Source organism: Medicago sativa, chromosome 4 (assembly GCF_051527215.1).
Source record: "Medicago sativa cultivar Bolivia chromosome 4, Bolivia_mono, whole genome shotgun sequence".
Taxonomy (NCBI): Eukaryota; Viridiplantae; Streptophyta; class Magnoliopsida; order Fabales; family Fabaceae; genus Medicago; species Medicago sativa.
The window spans coordinates 54,076,301-54,098,432 of NC_140752.1; the positions used below are offsets into that span (position 1 = coordinate 54,076,301).

General features: G+C 35.9%; 1 protein-coding gene and 2 pseudogenes across 2 annotated transcripts; 2 read left to right on the forward strand and 1 right to left on the reverse strand.

Annotated features, from left to right (window-relative positions):
• Window positions 1-526: 526 nt before the first annotated feature.
• Window positions 527-17,731, forward strand: LOC146929868 (serine/threonine-protein phosphatase BSL3). 2 transcript variants are annotated; one of them, XM_085701592.1, is made up of 22 exons: window positions 527-1,313; window positions 3,032-3,123; window positions 6,933-6,993; window positions 7,094-7,172; window positions 7,279-7,358; window positions 7,430-7,524; window positions 7,620-7,719; window positions 9,268-9,337; window positions 10,010-10,111; window positions 10,192-10,273; window positions 10,749-10,928; window positions 11,649-11,922; window positions 12,481-12,709; window positions 12,801-12,971; window positions 13,533-13,771; window positions 14,371-14,455; window positions 14,542-14,640; window positions 14,727-14,926; window positions 15,013-15,088; window positions 16,423-16,558; window positions 16,645-16,781; window positions 16,977-17,731. In XM_085701592.1, exons 4-22 carry the CDS (start codon window positions 7,158-7,160, stop codon window positions 17,058-17,060), a joined length of 2,454 nt encoding a protein of 817 aa, XP_085557718.1. In that variant the 5' UTR covers window positions 527-1,313; window positions 3,032-3,123; window positions 6,933-6,993; window positions 7,094-7,157; the 3' UTR covers window positions 17,061-17,731. The 2 variants fall into 2 exon arrangements, with proteins under 2 accessions (XP_085557718.1, XP_085557717.1); XM_085701591.1 differs by lacking the exon at window positions 3,032-3,123.
• On the reverse strand, window positions 4,068-5,757 carry LOC146929869 (tubulin-folding cofactor C-like; annotated as a pseudogene).
• An 865-nt stretch (window positions 17,732-18,596) lies between the features above and the next one.
• On the forward strand, window positions 18,597-21,321 carry LOC146929870 (uncharacterized; annotated as a pseudogene).
• The last annotated feature ends 811 nt before the right edge of the window (window positions 21,322-22,132 follow it).

Here is a 22,132-nt window from a genome sequence, read left to right on the forward strand (position 1 = left end):
TACACAAAACATTAAATGCACCTTTCAATATAAGGATGCCATGTGTACTATCAAAATAAAATAGTGCAAATATATATAATAGAGATGTACTTACAATCCTTTTCTTACATACATTTAACTCGAACGATATCTAACGAACAAGATTTTTTGTCATCCAAATATAGTACTTGGACACCTATTCCATTTACAACAACACACGATAAAGAACAGAAAAACCAAAATCGTGGGTCCCTTTGCTTAGTTGTCACCCCCAGTTGTATTAAACAAACCTCCCTTACAACCATTAACCGGTTAACACCGTTCTTACTTTAACTAATCCCCGGTCGCACAGGTTTCTCCGCCCCTGTCCTCCATTCCTCCGCCGTCTCATTTTCCTCCGTTCAATCCCCCACCGGCACATTCCGGTCACCAACAAGAAAAAAATGAATTATATATTTTTTAACTAATTCAAAAGCCAGAAAAAAATAGAGAAAAAGACCCAATCCTCTTTTCTCATATAAAATAATCAATTTTTTTTTTAATAATTATCTTTAATCTTAATTAAAATTTAAAAAATAATTTGTTTATCGATTTTGTTTTTTTGCTGAAGGTGCTTTGAGATTTTCTTCTTCTCCGTTCCGTTTTGTTTGTTTCGTTTTTGTTCATAGCTTCATTTCATTTCATTCTTCGAGTTCGTTACAAAGAGAACGAAGAAGCAAAAACCTAATCGAAAATTCAGAAGATTTTCGTTTTTTTTTTTTTGTTCTTCTTCTATCTGAATTTGAATTGAAGAATTTAGGATCTGAGTTAGGGTTTTCAATTTTGCTTCCTTCGTGTTGAAAATTTCTTCAACCGAATCGAAATGTTACTTCGAATTTCGCAACAATTCTAGCTCCGATCTTAGGGTTAAACAATGGATGTTGATTCATCGATGGCATCGGAGAATGATAACGACTCAACGGTGGCGAAAATTGAAGAGAGAGAACAATTAGGAGGGAATTCGATTCCGGCGCCGGCGCCGTCGTCTTCTGGTGGATCTCCGGCGGAGCAACAATCGCAGCAGCAAGGTGCTGCGGCTGGTCAGGTGCAGCATAGTTCGGTTGTTGGACCGAGGCTAGCGCCGAGTTATACAGTTGTGGATGCGATTTTGGAGAAGAAGGAAGATGGACCGGGGCCGAGGTGTGGTCATACGTTGACGGCTGTGCCGGCGGTGGGAGAGGAAGGTACACCGGGGTATATTGGTCCGAGGCTGATTTTGTTCGGTGGTGCGACTGCGCTTGAAGGGAATTCAGCGGCGTCAGGCACTCCTACTTCTGCTGGAAATGCAGGCATACGTAAGTATTTTACTTTCATGTGTGGTTTTTCAGTTTTTGCTTAGAACAGCTAGTAACATAGATGCAGTTGCTGAGTGTTTTGGAACTGGTATTTAATGTTTGTTTGGTTCTGCGGTGACAAAAATTGATTTTGAGTGAATTGATTCTGTCAAATTTGAAATTGGCCAAAAGTGAGTCGAAGATAAAGTGATTTTATGTTTGGATACATTCATGTAAAAGTGATGTAAAAGTGGGTTGGACAGTAAGTTTGATTGTAGAAATCAATTGTAGAATCAAAAGCTGCAATTTTTAACTTTTAGTTAGAATCATCGTGTGTTTGGTTTTGGTTTTGTGGCGGTGATAATTGATTTTGTATAATTGATTCTGCTGAAAGTGAGTTGAATGTAAAGTGATTTATGTTTAGATATATCTAGGTAAAAGTTAATTGAACAATAATTTCAAGGCAAAAATCAATTTTAGAAGCCAAAAGCTACATATTGTTGCTTCAAGTAGAATCAGTTCTACAAGCAAAATCAATTCTACTTTAAATCATCCGAACATGATACAATCAATTCTATAACCTCTATAATCAATTTTGACCCCTCCTAAATAAAAAAACCAAACATTCACTCAATTCTAGAGGTAAAATCAATTCTATTTGAGAGCAACGAAACATTTCAAGAATCAATTCTACATCTCTATAATTAATTTTTGGTCCTCTAAAACTGGAACCAAACATTCACTTAATTTGATTAAAATTTGGAAACTATGCTAGATGCATTGTATGCTTGATTGGTGTCTTTTAAAGCGGAGATACATTTAGTTTTATAGGTAGGCTTTTGTTTTTCGTCTAGTTATTGTGGATGTGTAGATGCAATGGTTTCAATTACGTTGTTGTTTTTAGGTCATATAAATGAAATGACAGATGGATGGTTCTCCCGACCTATTCAATTTTGTAGCATCTTTTTGGTTTTTGGTCTTTATGAACAACTAACTACATGTTTGAATTTACTTTTGTGAGAGGTAAAAGTGGTTGTAGACACATGAAATTGATTTTGATGTGTTTGAGAGAATTACTTTTGCCTCCAAAATAAGTTCGAACTTGAAGCGGAGATTTGGAGGTGATTCCTCCAAACATGATTTTTGACTTCAAATTTATTGTTCAACGTACTTTTAGATTGTATTAAAACATAAACCATTTTACTTTCATTAGCTTTTAACCAAAACCAAACACACATTAAATGTTCTGTAGTCGTGGAAATTGTAGCTCCACTAAAGCATGCCTTGGGTACTCTTTCATCTCAGGGACATAAACTTGGAACTTACTAGAACTTCCCAGTTCAAATAAGTTAATAGATATTCGATCTATGAAAAGCCTTGTGAATCTATAGATTTTTAAGTTAATAGATATTTATGAAGAAGTTAAATGAGTCAGCTTATGAAAAAATTGCAATGCAAATTCAACTTGTTGAGAATTTATTATTTAAATTTTTTATCGCTACTCCAAAATTCATGTAATATCTCTATTTCTATAAGTATTTCTTAAGAAGTATATTCAAATCGAGTCATATATTGCAATTATGCAATACTACAATATGTTGAAAATGTATACAGTTTTTACCATTTGCAGTTTTATAACTTTGTTCCCTTTATTCAATTGGTGAGTAAAATTGGAACTTCATAAAACTACTTTTTTAAAAACATTTCCATTAGCACTGCTCTCTTGCCCCCTTTTGCAGAGAATAGGGTAGGAAGTGGCAAAAAGTATACGGTTGGGAATACGTCATTGTTTTGACTATCTTTGCTTCAGTCTAGTGTGCCCAAAGCATTGGTAGTAGTTCTTTCCATTGTTTTCATTTACTCTTGATTATGTTTTATTCCATTCCGATCAACTTAATTTTATTTACTCAATTACTCCCGTATTCCCTCGCATTTTGAGTGTCTGATTCTATTTAATTATCATTTCCGGCTTCAGTTATAGACGAATTGTGGGGAGAACCCAGACTCGAATTATGGCTGGAATAATCCTTGGCAAGACTTTACTTATCTCCCGGCCAAACTCCAGATTACTAGGGCATCTTTCCTCCAGATTTCCGGAGGTTTAAGATAAAATTTTCCGGCCCCATAGCTTGATTGGGCTATTGGAACCTAATTCCATTTGCTGTAGACTATGTATTGTTTTGTGTGTCTGAAGATATTTCTTTTCTGTTTTTCCATTGGCTTCCTTGGATGTTGGATATGTCATATATGAAATGTATTTTGCTAAATATATTTTTTGAAATGCTGATTGTGATGTATTGAGGAAGTATTACTTGCACTTCATAAAACTTCGGATTTTAGAAAAGTAATTGTGATTTGTCTGTTTAGGATTGATGTTTACATTATTTGCTTATTTGTATGTTTTTTGAATATCCAAACGTCTAGTTTTTCATAAATTACATAAAGAAGTAGTGTCAATAATAAATTCTCCCTAACTATTGCACAAAATGGGTTGGTTTCACATGTTGGATGGTCGGTTGTTGCTGTTTGTGGGGTGATAGTTTTTAGGCTTAAATGCACTTTTGGCCCCCTATGTTTGCCATGGTAGCAATTTTGGCCCCCTATTAAAAAAAACCACTTTCCAGACCCCTAAGTTTACCCCCTTTTGCAACCTTGAGGCCCCCTTTGATTTTGACTCAGTCAACGCCCACGTGGCTCCTCACTTAAGTGAGTTGGACGCCACGTGGATTATTTTTTAATTAAATTTAAAAGAAAAAGCAAACTGTGTATATTATAATTAAAAAAACAAAAAAAAAGAAAAAAGGATTAGGAAGGGCACGTGAACAGCATGAGCAGGAGAAGATCTTCATCTTCACCACCAACAAAAACAACATCATTAGTTCAACATCTTTCAACATGAACAACAACATCATCGGTTCAACATCTTACCACATTTCTTCTCTTTTCTTCTTTTTGGTTCCTTTATTGAAATTGAACAATCACAAATTCACAATCCCTTGGTAACTCACACCATTACAATCCTCAACAATAGGCCTGCTCCTAACCCTAAGATAGAAATCACTTCTCTTAGCACCAAGAATCTAAATCTGATGTGATGCAATAACAAAAACAAAACCCTCAACTTCCTCAATCAATCGATCCCGTCACTGGTCCAACCTAATACAACCAGTTATCCTCACTTCAAACAAATCCAGATCCGAAATCGTGAATTCCCCAACCTCCGACTCATTAAACTCCCCAATCAATACCTCACTGGTTTTCTTCCTAAACCCTGGAGAATGTCGCACCGTAAAACTCAATTGAACCGAATCTAGAACTGGAGTAATGCTCTATTTCGATTCTGCAATAACCTTCTTATTGGCTTTGCTTTTGAAGGAGAATTTCTTTTTAGGGATAATTTCAAAGCTTAGATTATCGAGGGTGCGTTTGAAATCTGAAATGATTTTGAGCGATGAGTTTTGGGTGAGAAGTATCGGAGGAGGATATGGATTGGGGAGGAGGATATGGATTGGAGAAGCGGGAGAGGAAGGAGGAAGTTGATTCGGTGGAAGGTACGGTGTTGAGTGAAGAAGATGAACAAAGAAAAGTTAAACTTTGTGTTTGGATGATTTTTTGGGTGTTCTGGGTTTGTGTGTTGAATCTTCTGTGTTTGATAATGAAGAAGAAGAAGATCTTCAACCAACAGTCACGTGCCCTTCCTATTCCCGTTTGCTTTTTTGTTTTTTTTTTTTTAATTATAATATACACAAGTGGCTTTTTCTTTTAAATTTAATTGAAAAATAACCCACGTGGCGTCCAACTCACTTAAGTGAGGAGCCACGTGGGCGTTGACTGAGTCAAAATCAAAGGGGGCCTCAAGGTTGCAAAAGGGGGTAAACTTAGGGGTCTGGAAAGTGGTTTTTTTTAATAGGGGGCCAAAATTGCTACTATAACAAACATAGGGGGCCAAAAGTGCATTTAAGCCTAGTTTTTATCGTGTAATAATCTCAATTATTTAGTATACTTTACTGGTGGAAGAATAACAATAAGAAAACCAGATTTTGAATATTATTAGGTTTCTCATTTATTATCAGGCTACAAGTGTGTTAGGAACCCAATGATTGCGTTCCAAAGAAGGAACACTTGTGATTAAAAAGTAGGAAATAACAAGAGAGCTACAAAGTGAAAGGGATAAGGATCCATAGCAACTAACCTCAAACAGAAAATACAACAATAAACAGTACAAAATAGAAACATAACTAACTAATCAACTAACATGAACCTAACCTACTCCCTAACTACTTATATATTATTCTACATCCCTCCCTCAATTTTTTTTTTAATTCTATATCCCAACAATACAGCCCTCCTCAAAACACGAACATAAAGTAAGCATAGCAGAAATGAGAATGTTGCGTTGGATGTGTGGTAAGACTAGATGGGATAAAATTAGAAATGACGACATTAGAAATGTACTTGCCCTCATTTACTGCCTGCTTGGTTTCCAGTTCGATGCCCCTCAATGTCTTTTTCAGGTTTTGTTTGGATGCCCTTCAATGTCCGTTGACAAAACCGAGTTTTGTCCTCACCTCATTTGTTTATCTACCTATTTAAAAACGAACTGTACATCTTCAAAAAAAAAAAAAAAAGAACCGTACATTATTATATTATTATCGATGCTATGCAGTGTGTGATTGGATGACTAGGATCTGAATTGCTTAAGATGATTTGAAAGAACAGTAGGTTTCATTACTTTGTTACTAACTGTAATACTTACGTTTATAAACCATGAAAAGGAGAATGACAAATTAAAAGCTATTCTGATTTTTTTTAAATGGGAAAATGTTTTAAGAATAATAATTTCATACCTAGTTCTGTTAAAAAATGCATGAAATTCACCACAAACATGATAATTTTACCTTTGGTATATGCAATCTAACTTTTTTTACTAGTTTTGCAATCTAATTAGTTATGCATTTAAATGTGAAATTATATTAGATTTTTCTTGTCAATTTGTTATTCTACTTTTTAAGTTGGAGCATATGCATTAGCATGTTATGCTATTTTGTACTCTTACCATGATTGTATTAGATTTTTCTTTTAAATTTATTTGCTTTTATTATTAATTTAACGGAACCTATTATTATTATTATTATTATTATTATTATTATTATTATTATTATTATTATTATTATTATTATTATTATTATTATTATTTGTGCAGATTATAATTTATTTATTTGACAGTGATATGAAAACTAGTATTAAGGAGTACATTATAAAACTATACTCTTTTTGGTAATTACATATTCAAAAGAACTTTGATTAATGTCATTCAAATACTTCATTTTATCTAACATACATTTGCAAAAAATTATCCATACATATATCATGTTACAGTAAACTCATTTTTATAACCAAACACATGTTTTCATAAAAAATCTCTGCAAAAGACTATAATCCAAACATTGCCTTAAAGTTTCCTAATTTATTGGGAATTTGGCATCATATTCTTTCACCTTGTGAGGGTTAGTACATGTTGAATAATGATTTGTCTAGGTTTTATACATTTTTCCTTTAAATAAGAACTGATATTGATTGAATAGATAAGTGTCTATGCTTAAATTTTATCATGATTGGCATATTACATTTGGCCTGCAGGTTTAGCTGGTGCTACAGCTGACGTCCACTGTTATGATGTCTTGACAAATAAATGGTCTAGGTAAGCATAGAACTAGATTATATTTTCCAGCCTTGCTTAAATACTGCTTGTATTCCCTTATGTGCATTGATATAGTGCTTACAAGCAAATTTTAATGCAGAATAACTCCTTTTGGAGAGCCTCCAACCCCAAGGGCTGCACATGTTGCCACTGCAGTGGGAACGATGGTAGTTATTCAGGTAGTGTTGAGTGGTTATCTCTTATGTTTAATTAGTATGGGTTAATATGTTTCATTTCCTTAAATGCTTAGCTTAATTCTGAGTGGAATACTGCATTGTAAAACAGGGTGGCATTGGTCCTGCTGGATTGTCAGCGGAGGACCTTCACGTTCTTGATCTTACACAGCAACGACCAAGATGGCATAGGTTAGATTATTACCCTATCTCTACTTCATTTGTAATTGCATTCATCTGACTCTGTTCTGGATGTTATGTAGAGTTGGTGTTCCTGGGCCTGGACCAGGGCCACGCTATGGACATGTTATGGCTTTGGTGGGGCAGAGGTATCTCATGGCAATTGGAGGCAATGATGGTAGCCACCCAAATGCTTTTACATATTTGACTTGGTTGTTTACTTTTTCTTGTAAATTTATTGCATGTTACATTTGTTTTACCCCCACTTAACAGGAAAGAGACCTTTGGCTGATGTATGGGCCTTAGACACAGCTGCCAAACCTTATGAATGGCGCAAATTGGAGCCAGAAGGAGAGGGCCCGCCTCCATGCATGTACTGAGCTCATGAATTCTATCTTTCTTGACTAATATTTTGAGTTTTTGACTTCATTTATATCAGTTTTATATGCTGTATGTTTATAGCTTTTTCCTATTCCATAACTTTACTTGAGATACGTTCTGAGGGCAGTTTTTCTTGTTTCGACTTTCGCTTCAAAAGCCTTGATGCCTTGAACTAGGTTGTGTAAGGACATTCATAAACTAGGTTCAGTAGAATTTAGCCCCTTGTTTCCAGTTTGTTATATTATGTAGATATGTTTTCTTGTTAGATTGATATATCTTTGGACTAATGTATTTGTTTGTTTCGCTTGGTTTCATATTGTGACTTCGGATGTCAATGAGAGGAGGGTTGCACCTAGTTTTAAAATTATAAAATCTTGAATTTGTTCTTAATTTACTATGTACTATGTACTATTTCTCTCTCTCTATATAGAAATTTGATTTTATATTTACAAAGTCAGTGCAAACTGAGTTTTCTATACTTCCACTTGTTCAGCTATGTCATGCATAGTGTTAAGTGTCCAACATTGGATGAGATAAGGCTTGAACATAAGTTTATAAGTGGGGGTAATCCTCACCTTACAAGCCAGTTTTGTAATGCTTGAGTTAGACCTAACCCAAATTCTATGATGGTATTAAAGCCTATCCTGAATCTGTTGGGCAACCTGCTATCAGGTTTCCGCTATCGTACCGCTAGGGTCACACTCCAGATGTCCTGTCATGGGCGTGAGGGGTGTGTTAAGAGTCCCACGTTGGATGTGATAAGGCTTGGACATAAGTGGTAACAACCCATTGTTTACCATTGCCTTGTATGTTCTTGCTCTTCTGGTCTATTTGTTAGTCATTGCTTTATTCTTTCTTGAGCTTGGGAGCTTATTGATATCAGAGCAGGATCACCTTTATGCATGCCTTTACGTGTGTTAACAATAACATTGCAAATCTTGAGTAGGGCTCTATGAATTGAAGTTTGACATATAATGTGGAAACTTTTGGAAGCAGAAGTGTGAAGTTGTGAATACTGTCATTCTGTAATAGAAAAAAGGCTCCTTTAAATTGAAGTTGTCTCTAACATGACCAAGAAATGGTGTATGATGCATATCTACTTTTAGTTTAATAAAGTGTCCTCGTGAGCTTAGCTCAGTTGGTAGGGACAATGCATAATTTATGCAAGGTCTGGGGTTGAAACCCCGGCCACCACCAAAAAAAGTACATACACACTTTTACTTGCTCATATTGCAGAGAAGTGGACTTTAGATGAGCTTTTTCCTTTTGTAATTTATTTCTTATTATTTGATCAATCTTGACACATTTTTGTTAAATCGCTCATCAGCATTGATGTTTTGTTTCCGGAATAAAGTAACCTCATGGTTGCCATGGTTTTTTTTTTTGGAGCAAAATATAATACTTTATGAACCATGGTCGATGTCATCAAATAACTATGAAAACTTTTCTTCTATTTGTTTTTTGTCGGCTATCATGTTGTGGTTGGATTTTTTTTATAATGTGAGGTTGAGTTGCTGTTTTTTTATTTTTTTCTGGGTAGGTATGCAACTGCAAGTGCACGCTCTGACGGGCTTCTTCTGCTTTGTGGAGGGAGGGATGCCAGTAGCGTTGTGAGTTATCCATCTGCTCAGAAATTTTCATTTTCTTATTCTGTTGATTTGGTTCACCATGCAATCTTTTTATTGTTTCACAATATAATCTGAATTTGTCATCAATACGTGATATCACTTTCTCTTTATCCTTTTGTCAATGGCTTGCGTGCATAGTGATCCATCCAGAGTTAATTACACTTTATATTTGTCTATTTGTTGAAGTAAAGAGTTAATTATATCTTTACTTTGAAGCTAAATATGCAGCATATGATAGTTTGCTCAAGTTGTCTAGTCTAATACAGTAGATAGGTCCGTGTTTTTCGGTTTTCTATATTTAAGCTTTATGAAGTAAGGACACTAGTGGTGAGAACAAGGTATTCTCAAGAGTCGAAAAAATTAAAACAAACAAAAACATGGTTACCTAGCATGCAACAGAACAATTGATTCTTTATGAAAATTGGATTGATCAGAAGGCATTGACATGAGTTGATATGTGTAGTCATGATTATTCCTATCAATTTCTCATTCTGCATTCCAGTCCCATCTTCTTTAAACAAACATTACTTGGGGGATTCATGTAATTTTGTTAAACTGATAGATATTTTAATGTTACTCTTCTATATTATTTACTTCTAATATTTGGACTTATATTGATTTCCCCATGCTCTTCTCCCCAAATTTTAAATACAGCCACTTGCCAGTGCATATGGACTTGCTAAGCATAGAGATGGTCGTTGGGAATGGGCAATTGCACCTGGTGTCTCACCATCTTCAAGATATCAGCATGCAGCGGTGAGATACAGTTCGTTTTATTTATTTTTTAATTAGTTATATATTCCAATGATCATAATTTACTTGTTTGATGATTCTAGGTGTTTGTTAATGCAAGGCTCCATGTGTCTGGTGGGGCTCTTGGTGGAGGACGGATGGTAGAAGATTCATCGAGTGTTGCAGGTAATTGTTTGTGGTATTGCTTAAAATTTTCTTTGTTCTTTTGACTGGTACTTTTTTCTTTGGCCATGTTTGACCTTGATTGCAAGTATAACAAACTAGTTATTGGTTTTTTTTGTCTTTGCTCTCTCAATCTTCCATCTTCTTCCACTCTTGTGCGGTGTGGACATGTAATTTACATATTTTAAAAAGTGTGACTTATTTTCAAAAGCGTGAAAATATAGAACGAGAACATACTTGTGGAAACCTCGATGACTCTGTTTAAGTAGTAATAACAAATACTTTCGGAGTTTCATTATTACTGTAGCTACTGTTTGTAGGGTAGCTTGCTGGTGCCTAGTTGCTGCTGTAACCTTTAGTTATAGTTTACCAATGTTAATTTTGTGTACTTATTTTTTATGGGAAGGCAAGAGTTATTCTTGTGCCAATTGATGCTATCTTTAGAAGCTTATTTTTACGTTTATTGTTTCCATTGTAGTGTTGGACACTGCTGCTGGTGTTTGGTGTGATACAAAATCTGTTGTTACTACTCCAAGAACGGGTAGATACAGTGCTGATGCAGCTGGTGGAGATGCCTCAGTAGAGTTGGTCCGGCGTTGCAGGCATGCAGCTGCTGCTGTCGGTGACCTAATTTTTATTTATGGTGGTTTACGTGGTGGTAAGTGATAAATCAAATTTTTTGTATATTCATCTTAATGGAATCTATTTCCTGTTTTGTGGTAGTTTGATCATTGCAATTCATTAGGCCAGCCTGCTGTCTGGTGACAATTTAGTTAGTTTGCCCCCTTTGGTATTCATTTAGATTTAAATGGTCTATTATTGGTAAATGATTCATGATATGATATAATATTTGGTAGTGGTTTTTGTTGCTGTCTTTGGTTTACATGCTTCTTATACATATTTTGATTGAATTCGCTTCTGTGGATATTTGTTTGGATTTGAAGCAGAATGTAGAGAATTTTATTGTCTTATATCAGAATATGAATAACTCATAAATGATACTAAAAGAAGAGTTGGGATATAGAAAATTTTGGAAAAATAGAGTTTGAATAGCATATCAAGACTGTTAAGAGAAACATCAGGTATTACTATTCAACTAGGTTTACCATTCGCATAGGCTATAACATGAGTGAACATTTACGAGAGATGATTTCATTAACACATTCTCTGTTTTCATTATATGCTCATACCAAATATTTTGTTGTTGATATAAATGATTACATTATTTGGACTGTTCTTGAGCATGTAGCATCATCAATCCCTGTTCATCTTGCAAGCTTAGATGTTTTCTTTCGTATTCCACAATTTTATCTTATGGTGAGTTCTAACTTTTTATTTTATGAGCATGACTGGTCATAATATTGTGTTTATGCTGCAGGAATCTTGCTGGATGACCTGCTTGTTGCTGAAGATCTTGCTGCTGCGGAAACAACAAGTGCTGCTTCGCATGCTGCTGCGGCAGCAGCTGCGTCTGATGTACAAATGGGAAGAGTACCAGGACGATATGGATTTGTTGATGATAGGACAGGACAACCAATGTCCGACGTGGCTGCTGATGGTGCAGTTGTTTTGGGAAATCCAGTTGCTCCCCCTGTAAATGGTGACATGTATACTGATATCAGCACTGAAAATGCCTTGCTTCAGGGGTCTAGGTATGATAGGTTTTACGGTAATTACACTCTACCACTAGAGAGAGATACTTAAATTATACATCATATTATGATTTTAATTATAATCCTTTCCCTAGTTGTAAGATGGAATGTGCTTCACTTTAGTACATATAATGCAATAAACCCCCAATAGATTTTTCCTTTTTTGCAACTATAAGTGTAATTAGCAACTAATTGTGAAAACTTTATCATTGATTTTAGTAATTTAAATTATGAAATGACAAATGAAAACCCCCCTACTAATTGGCCTTTGAACTTCACACAAAATTTTCTTTTATCTTCTATAAACTTGACAATAGGAGTGCAAAATTATACTGAAAGTCAGAGAGAAATAAATATGCTCCAAAGTGGTTTTCTTTTGACATTTAATCTATGATGGGAGGGAAGTGTGATTTTTGAAATTAGAGGAGAGAGTAGTGTCATTTAAATATCTATTGGCTGAGGGAAGTACAGTTTTCCCTAGTTTTTATTATCTCACTAGGGGAAATATTAAAACTTTTCCTCTCTGGCTCCATCATTTATATGAAAAACTTTGAACAGGAGAACTAGCAAAGGAGTTGAGTATCTGGTTGAAGCATCTGCTGCAGAAGCTGAAGCTATCAGTGCCACACTGGCTGCTGCCAAGGCACGGCAAGAGAATGGAGGAGTTGAATCACCTGATCGGGACCGTGGGGCTGAGGCTACCCCTAGTGGGAAACAAATATCTTCCATGATTAAACCTGAATCTGGAGGCCCAAATTCTGGTGGAATCAGGCTGCATCACAGAGCTGTGAGTAGTAAATTTTGATTACTAAGGGAAATATCTACTGTCAAGTTTTCATGATATATTCAAGTACATTTTTGTCTGGAATGTTTCTCAGGTGGTTATTGCCGCAGAGACTGGTGGAGCATTAGGTGGCATGGTTAGGCAGCTTTCAATTGATCAGTTTGAAAATGAAGGCAGACGGGTCAGTTATGGGACTCCAGAAAGTGCAACTGCTGCTAGAAAGTTATTAGATCGGCAGATGTCTATCAATAGTGTCCCAAAGAAGGTATATTTGTCTCTAATAACTAACTTACTATTGAGTGCAGAGGGTGCATATAACTGATGGTGGAAAATGTTTTCAAGTGGCTATAACATGTACTGTCATTTCATTAAATATTTCACCCTCTCTAATAGTGTTTATCATTGTCAAACTCAATTAAATAATGTGAAAACACATGATTGGGTGATCAAAATTAATTTCTATTAGGAAAGTTATATACATTTCATTTAATAGTTAAGCAATGGATCAGATGCATTATTCTGATTGGTTTTAAACAACACAAATTATTTAATGCTGACATTTCCTTTAATGGCTCAGCAATGGGTCAGGTGCAGAACATCTGATAAGTTATGTTCATTAACCTTCCTTTTGTTGTCGTTCTACTACATCACATCTTTCTGATGATGGGTATAATCCGAGTGTGTTGTCCTGAATCTGGTCCGATGTTGAGTTTTTCATACCTATTTTGTTGAATCACTTCTCATACTTATTTTATTGAATTCATCAAGCTTGGCTTCATTTTATGCTCAGCTTGTTTCTAATTAAGTTTCTTAACCTTCTATGTAGGTCATAGCACACCTCTTAAAACCCCGTGGCTGGAAACCACCAGTTCGACGGCAGTTTTTCTTGGATTGCAATGAAATTGCAGATCTTTGTGATAGTGCAGAGAGGATATTTTCCAGCGAACCAACTGTCATACAGCTTAGGGCACCAATTAAAATATTTGGTGATTTACATGGGCAGTTTGGGGATCTGATGCGCCTCTTTGACGAGTATGGTTCACCATCAACTGCCGGTGATATAGCGTAAGTTCCTTAGTTCCCATGGATGGTTTTATATAAGTAATGGATAGTTACTTTGGGCCATTAGTGGAGTGCATTTCTTGTCTATTTGTAGCTTAAAAGGCCAATAGGTTATTTGGTAATATGTCTAAGCATGCTTATTAATGTATCAAGATGTCAAAACGACAGCTTGCATTATTTAATTCGTTGTGCCACTTAGTTTGTTACCTCCTGCCATCACCAATCTAACTGATTCTTGTCTTTGCATTGTAATCTATCGACTATCAGGTATCAATTGCCATCACCGATATGCATTGCATGCATTCCCATCATGGAATACTATGATATAAATCTTTTTCTTTTTTAGTTTTTTTTTTGTTTACATTGTGCTTTGATTGGGATTTCTGTGACAGTCTGCATCGGATAACAATATGATATATTGTGAGATTTAGTGCATAAAAACGAAAAAAAATTCATCTGTTGATCTGATAGTCGATGGTTAGAATAAAATAATGATGCCAATTTTTTCTTGCCTCATAGCGCATTAGGATGTAAATTGCATAATTATAACTATGTATGCATCCAATTTTTTCTCTTGCTAATTTTGTGTTAATGACAATCAGATATATCGATTATCTATTCCTAGGAGATTATGTTGATAGGGGCCAACACAGCCTGGAAACTATAAGTCTTCTGCTTGCTTTGAAGGTACTGTGGATTTATAGGCTGTTTCTTTGTATTGCTTATCAAGTTTGATGGTGTCAGGTTTATGTATGATTATGTGAAATTTGCAGGTTGAGTATCCAAACAATATTCATTTAATACGTGGAAACCATGAAGCTGCAGATATTAATGCCCTTTTTGGTTTTCGAATTGAGTGCATTGAGAGGATGGTAAGGAATTTCATACATGGGAAAACATTTTATACATGGTAAAACATTTTATGGATACTGAAGCAACATTGTGATTTTCTGCTCAGGGTGAGAGAGATGGAATTTGGACATGGCACCGGATAAACCGTCTGTTTAATTGGCTTCCTCTTGCAGCTCTAATTGAGAAAAAAATTATTTGCATGCATGGGGGTATTGGCCGGTCAATAAATCACTTGGAACAAATCGAGAATATTCAGCGTCCTATTACAATGGAAGCAGGATCAATTGTGCTGATGGATCTTTTATGGTTAGTGCATTTCTATGCTCTTGCATGTTGATGATAATTTATTTTCACAACCTTTTTAAGAATGACAGCATGAAACGGTTCTATAGGTCTGATCCTACAGAGAATGACAGCGTGGAAGGGCTGCGACCGAATGCTAGAGGTCCAGGGTTAGTTACTTTTGGGGTGAGTGATTTTTACTTGCTTATTTTGCAAATGATTATTATTTTATTAATCAGTTGCATTTTGCCTGGATAATGATATAAATAGATATTACATATGATGGTAAGTATTTTGATACTGATTCATACAATTTATTTGATTGAATTTATGAACATAGAATGCTCATGTACTGATTTTTTCTTCATTCTAGAAATTATATTGATTGATTTGTGTACTGAGTTTTGAAGCATCGTTTGATACTTGGAGATCAATTGTACAATATTTATGTCCTAAATCGTTTGCAATCTTTTTTTTTGAAGAAGCTAAATTAGCCCATCTAAATTGACACTAGAGAGAATCGAACCTGAGACCTCAAGGAGGAGCACACTCCCAGGTCCCAAGCCAATAGCACTAGGCCAACCCAAGTGGGTTAATCGTTTGCAATCTTAAGGCACATCTGTTAGACAATTATATTTGAAGCCATGCTTGGTTTGGAAAAATGATTTACATTTATTTACAACTGATTACAGAATAAATAGAATCCTGACTGGAACAGTTTTTGGACAAACTTTTCTTACCTACTGACCGAACTCGTGATTACCTAGGCCCCTTTCCTTGGGTTAATACCAAAAAAATAGGGTGAATAAATAGAAGATAAACTGGGTCTGAACATCAATCTAATCCCAAAAACCAGGAGCCATAATCTCCTCAGTCTGTGCGCTAAAAACAGAAAAAAAGAAAATAATACACTTGAGCTTATTAAAACAAATTGTTAATGCCTAGCTGTACACACAGATCAAATGATTTTCATTTTTTCACCAATATTATCCACCAACACTATGTATAAAGACATGAAGTACGAAAGAAAACAAAGCTGATTATTTCATCTATTTGTAGTTGTTATCAGTCTTACACCGGATGAGATAAGGTCTGAAAACAAGTATATAAGTGGGAGGCACCCTTCACCCTACAAGCCGGTTTTGTAGGGGTTAAGTTTGGCCCAACCAAATTTTAAGATGGTATGAGAGCCTATCCAATTGGACCACTTGCTACTGGGTCTCTTGCTACCGGGCCACTCGGGTCAACCCAACTTCAAAGAGTTGTACTACATTTATGACTCATATATTCCCTTCTCATTTACTGATGCTACTGTCATTGCCAGCATTTGATATTTCCTCTAATTTTAAGATTCCCTTTTATGATGGATGTAATGTTTGTTGTTAGTTACAGGCGCCTTGTCATATATTAATGATTGTACTTTTTTGAATATTAAATTTGTGCCATATAAGAGGTTAAACTTGTGTATATTGTGGCGGTATTATGCCTTTCTGATATCAAAATGTTATCTGCTGTTGCAGCCTGACCGTGTAATGGAATTTTGCAATAACAATGATCTTCAGCTGATTGTTCGTGCACATGAATGCGTGATGGATGGCTTTGAGCGTTTTGCTCAGGGACATTTAATCACCCTTTTCTCAGCTACAAACTATTGCGGTATTTGTTCACGGCTTGTACTTTGTACATTTCACATCTCTCCTTCAATTATTTTCCCTATTAAATTTTGGCATGTGTGGGAATAGGTACTGCAAATAATGCTGGGGCGATATTAGTTTTGGGTAGGGATCTTGTGGTGGTTCCTAAACTGATTCATCCATTACCACCTGCACTTTCACCAGAAACTTCGCCAGAACGTCATATTGAAGATACCTGGATGCAGGTATTCCGTCAAATATTTTTTTATAAAATGGTTTGCAGTTGGCACCCTCTTAGTGCTGCTTAAAATTGCACCTATCAAATATACACATGCACATCTAAGTAAATTTCGAACTGATCTATTGCAAAATACTAGGATTGGACTTTCTCTTTGCACTTTATTTGTTATAAATAATTTTTTTTGGGGTGTTAATTGCAGGAGTTGAATGCTAACAGACCACCAACACCAACTAGAGGTCGTCCTCCTGTAGCAAATGACCGTGGTTCGCTGGCTTGGATATAGTGATAATTAAGAATACCCTTAATGTTTATGCAATGAGGTTGTGGTTGTGCTATCGCCTGAACTTCGGTGTTATGTACATAGCATGATGCCATTTTCCCATGGGTATGCGAGCTTTCTGATCTTTAATACTGTGGATAGCCTGATGACTTTCACAGTGCTGGTTCTCACAAGTCACTCAGCAACCCTTTAGAAGATACACATTCGAGAAGCAAGGTCGGTACCTGCTGGTAGGTACACCGTACACTACTCATACAAAGCTAGAAGATGCAGTTAGGGTTCCATCCACCCATTGTAAATGAGCCATTGGTACAAAATCAAGATCATGGTTCTGTATCATGGATTGTTAGTGTTGGCTATTTTTGTCATTGTTTTTTATATATTTTTTACTCATCAACCCATGTTATCATTCTTTTACAAAATCACAAGGACCAATGGGGTTATAATATTTTTTTCTTTTTCTTTCTTTTTGTGATGGTGAGATATATGAGAAATCTTTCTTGGGGGTCCCTGTATCATAGGTGTTGTTGTGTTATTCTTAATCAAGCAATGTACAATTAATTGTGTGAATCAACATATTCCGACACAGAGATGTGAATTTTGATAAAAATATTATGTATTTTTCCTTGTGCAGCAAAGAGCTTGGGGGACTGAATTAAGTTCCTTTTTCTTTATTTGTTATTGTGAAGATGATGATGATGAATATGATGTAATCTGAGACATCCTTGCTCGACTTGGTTATACATAATAAAATTGTAGTTGCCTCATGCATGCTTATCAGAGTTGTCGTGCATAATAGCCATAGTAGAATATAGATTCCAACTTTTTTCCAAATAATGTTATAATAACATCTTTGTAGAAGGGTATTTGGGTCCCATCTCTTGGTGTATTCAAACTGGAGAAACTTGTGAACTTTTGCAAATAATGGAAGAAATTTGCTGTTCACACACTTAATAAGGCTGAAACACACCATTAAATGACCATAATATCCCTCGGCAGTTATCTGCTGCCTGTTTCTTCGGCAATTATTTGCCGTCGGTTTTTTGAATTTCTCGCCAGTTAAGTGCCGATGGACTGTTCCATCAGATGAAATAGCTAGCTGCCCCCTACTCGCTATTTCATCATCATCTTTCCTTCCTCTTCCATCTATACCCCCCAAAATCCAATATTTTTTCATCAAATCTTGCTCCAAAATCATTGAAGCATCAATCGTAGGAGGTATCAACACACTTTTGACGTAAAAAAACGGGTATTGTTGCCTTTAATCCGTTTATTTTTTGTGTTTTTGCTGTCAGTTTTTGCAAAACACTGACATGGGGTCATCTGCAGTTAACTACCGATGGATTTCGGTAGTTAACTACCGATGAAAACTTGCAAAAAACGCAAGCTACTGCCAGTATTTCAATTTTTTTCGGGTGTTTTTGTTATGTTTTTCTTTTTGTTATAATTTAATTCATTATGCAATTGATGTTCATGCATTAGTTAGTTGTTTATTCATAGTTTTGTGTTGTATAATTATAGTAATAGTTGAGAGCGCGGATGATGATCCGAAAGAGAAAAAACCAAATTTTGTCGAAAATTTTGGAGATGTCATACCGCTTAAGGTTGAAGCCAAACCAAATATTGATGGAGCTTCCGTCCATGTTGAAGCTTCATTATATGTTGACTCTGGTGTCGTCCCACTTGATGCCAACGAAGTTGACACGGCTAAGTTTTTTCCGAAGAAGTTAAATGGAAAGATAGGGATGACTTGCTTGATTGGGAACTTCGTCAAGCAAATAAGGCGGGATTTACAATTGTGATACAAAGATCTAGTTTGATCAACCCAATGTTGAAACTAGTGTGTGAAAGGAGTGGAGCTCACAAAGTGTCAAAAAAACCGAAGCATGAGACAACGGGCTCAAGAAAATGTGGGTGTATGTTAATGGTAAGTGGATATCTTAGTAGGCAAACAAATGAATGGAAATTGAACATTCTTAATGGAGTTCCCAACCATGGGATGGAGTTGGCTTTAGAAGAACACATGCTTGCAGGTAGATTAAACAGAGGTGACAAGACGGTGTTGCAGTTTCTAATATCAAAGTTGGAGGAGCACAACTATGTTTATTTCTCAAGAACACAAAGTGAAAGTACTACTATTGAAGACATATTTTGGGCTCATCCAACATTCGTTAAGTTGTTTAACAATTTTCCAACGATTTTGGTTATGGACTCCACCTACAAAACCAACATGTACAAGATGCCAATGTTTGAGATAGTGGGGGTCACCTCGACCGATTTGACATTCGGTTGGCTCTGGATTTGTGACACGTGAGAAAGAGGAAAACTTTGTTTGGATTTTACAAATGATGCGTAAAATTCTTACGTCAAAGATGAATATGCCTACGGTGGTTGTGACTGACAGGGATACAACTTTGATGAATGCGGTTGCAAATGTTCTCCCCAAAAGTTATGCAATGAATTGTTACTTTCATGTGCAGAAAAATGTTAAAGCCAGGTGCATCTTAGACTGTAGATATCCTTTGGGAAAAAAGGATGGGAAAGAGGTAAAACATGGTGATGGAGTGAAAAAGATAATGAGAGCATGGGAAGTTATTGTTGAATCACCCACTCAAGAATTATATGCAAATGCATTAGTGGAGTTCCAAGATGTTTGTAATGATTTTCCAATTTTTCCAACCTATGCCATGGCCACCTTGGATGTTGTTAAGGAGAAAACAGTGAGGGCATGGACATACCATGTGTTGCATCTTGGTTGCAGAACCACCAACAGGGTAGAATCGACTCATGCTTTAGTGTGGGTGATTTGGGTACTTGTTGGGAGAATATACAAGATATGTTGGTGATCTAGTTAACTGCAATACAAACATCATTTAGTCATAGTTGTACCGTATTGGAACATAGATTCAAAGAGGTCACGTTGTACTCTGGGTTGGGGGGTTATGTGTCTAGATATGCTTTGGGCAACATTGTTTTGGAAGAGGAACGTTGTAGGGGAACATTGTGTATGGACAAGGAAATTTGTGGTTGTGTTCAAAGGACATCGTATGGGCTACCATGTGCATGCATTATTGCTACAAAAATGCGTGACGACAAGCCTATTTTATTGGATGAGATACACCATCATTGGCATATGTTATGTATGGGTCAAGAAAGTAATGAAGATGGTTTTTCTGTCGATGAGGAATGAAATGGTATTCAAGAACGTCTCAAGAAAGTCCCTTATCAAATGAAGCTAGAAATGAAAGAGGTTTTGCGGCAGTTGGCATTTCCTGACACCACAATCTTGTCTCCACCACCACGAAAAGTACCAACAAAGGGAGCCAATAAAAAAATGAATATTGAGAGGTCTAGAGCAAAAGTGGCATCGACTAGTCGAATCCCTTCTTCTTGGGAGTGTGTTTATTCCCAAAATCTTGATAGTCAACCATCACCGTCACCAACAACGTCATCATTTCCTAAAAGGAAAGGTGCTTGTCTTGGTAAAACATCACGTACCCCACTTCAATCACCTACTCAGTTTCCAAAGCATATTCCGGTTGCAACATCTATTCTGGTTTTGAGCCTATTGATTATATGCCAAAGTTCATGGTTCCATTTGTTGAAAAAGTGGTGGATGTTATAGGCGATGGACATTGTGGATTTCAGGCTATAGCCGAGTTCTTGGGATTGACCGAAGAAAGTCATATCATGATTCGTGGACATCTTATTCAAGAGTTGAAAGATCATATAAATGGCTTACATCCTCCCACAAATAGTGGAGGTAATGCACTTCTTGGTAAGTGGTTGACGTTTCCGGACATGAGACACTTTGTTGCTAATTATTACAATAGGTGTGTGGTCTTGTTGACAAATCATGAAATTGGAACTTCGGAATCTTTTTTCCCACTAAGAGGGCAACCACCGGCGAAGCAAAAAACTCCCATCATGTGCCTTGGCTTAATTTCCAATCATTTTGTGCTTATTTTTTTTGAAGGATGGTTGCCCACTACCTCCATCATCTACGAAATGGAACAATCATAAGAATGAAGAGGCATTGACTTGGAAAGATGAGTATTTGGATCAACAAGACCGGTTCCGAGATCTCATGATTATTGAAAAGGGAGAGAAACCGCCCCAACAAAAAAAAGGAGTCAAACGAAGCCAAACCTATTTTGTGCGACACTCCCGAAAAAGCAAAGCAAGAATTTGAAGTTATTGGGGAAGATGAAAAAGATTCAATTTCACATGATGCGATAAGAGTGATTTCTTGTCGGTGTTAATCCTTTTTTTTTTGGTAGAAATTACAACGGCATATTTTTTGGGGTCGATATTGTAACACCAATTTTTTGTGGCCAATATATAACTAACATTATGTAATTTATATAAATATATGAAAATATGACTTTTATATGGTGGAACTAGTGCAATACTTTTTTATTTGTTATTAATCTTTACGCATTTCATATACTTTTTTTATCGGTTATTACGTTTCATTTAATTTTATTCTAATGTATGATTTTTTTTCATAAAGCTTTTGTCAAGTCAAACATGTATGAGGTTGCAAAAATTGAAAATTGAAGGTCGTGTTCGGTACTCCGCTTTTAAAAAGACAATTAAGGTTATGATAACGCCGACGACACTCTTGATGATTTGAAGGCACAACTTAACACATATTTTGAGTATCTTGGTGAAAATCAATATACACGTCACTTATTTGCTTAGATGCCTTGCATGGACCTAGGAGCAGATAAAGATGAAGACATGTGGAAAACAGCGATTTATGAGCCTTGGCTTATTTGTGACGATAGCGACGTTTCATTTATGTTTAGGCATATGGTTGAAGATAATATATTATATATGTGTTCGTTCCATTTGCACATGCGTAGAATGTCAATAGATATTTTATGTAATGATATGTAATGTGTTGTTTAATTATGGACACTCTTTAATGTTTTGATGAATTTCAAACATTTGTGTAATTTTAACGAAATGTCGGATTGATTTAATTATGGACAACTGTAAAAGATAATGTGTTTTTCTTTATTATGACTGAGTATAAATAGTGTATGAGTTATATTGTCTCTGGAAATGCT

Bases quoted from the DNA above. Each gene is read 5' to 3' on its own strand.
- LOC146929868 (XM_085701591.1), top strand. From the start codon at position 893: ATGGATGTTGATTCATCGATGGCATCGGAGAATGATAACGACTCAACG. The intron at 13,772-14,370 runs GTAAGTTCCTTA...AATGACAATCAG, and splicing joins TCAACTGCCGGTGATATAGC to ATATATCGATTATCTATTCC. The intron at 16,782-16,976 runs GTATTCCGTCAA...TGTTAATTGCAG, and splicing joins TTGAAGATACCTGGATGCAG to GAGTTGAATGCTAACAGACC.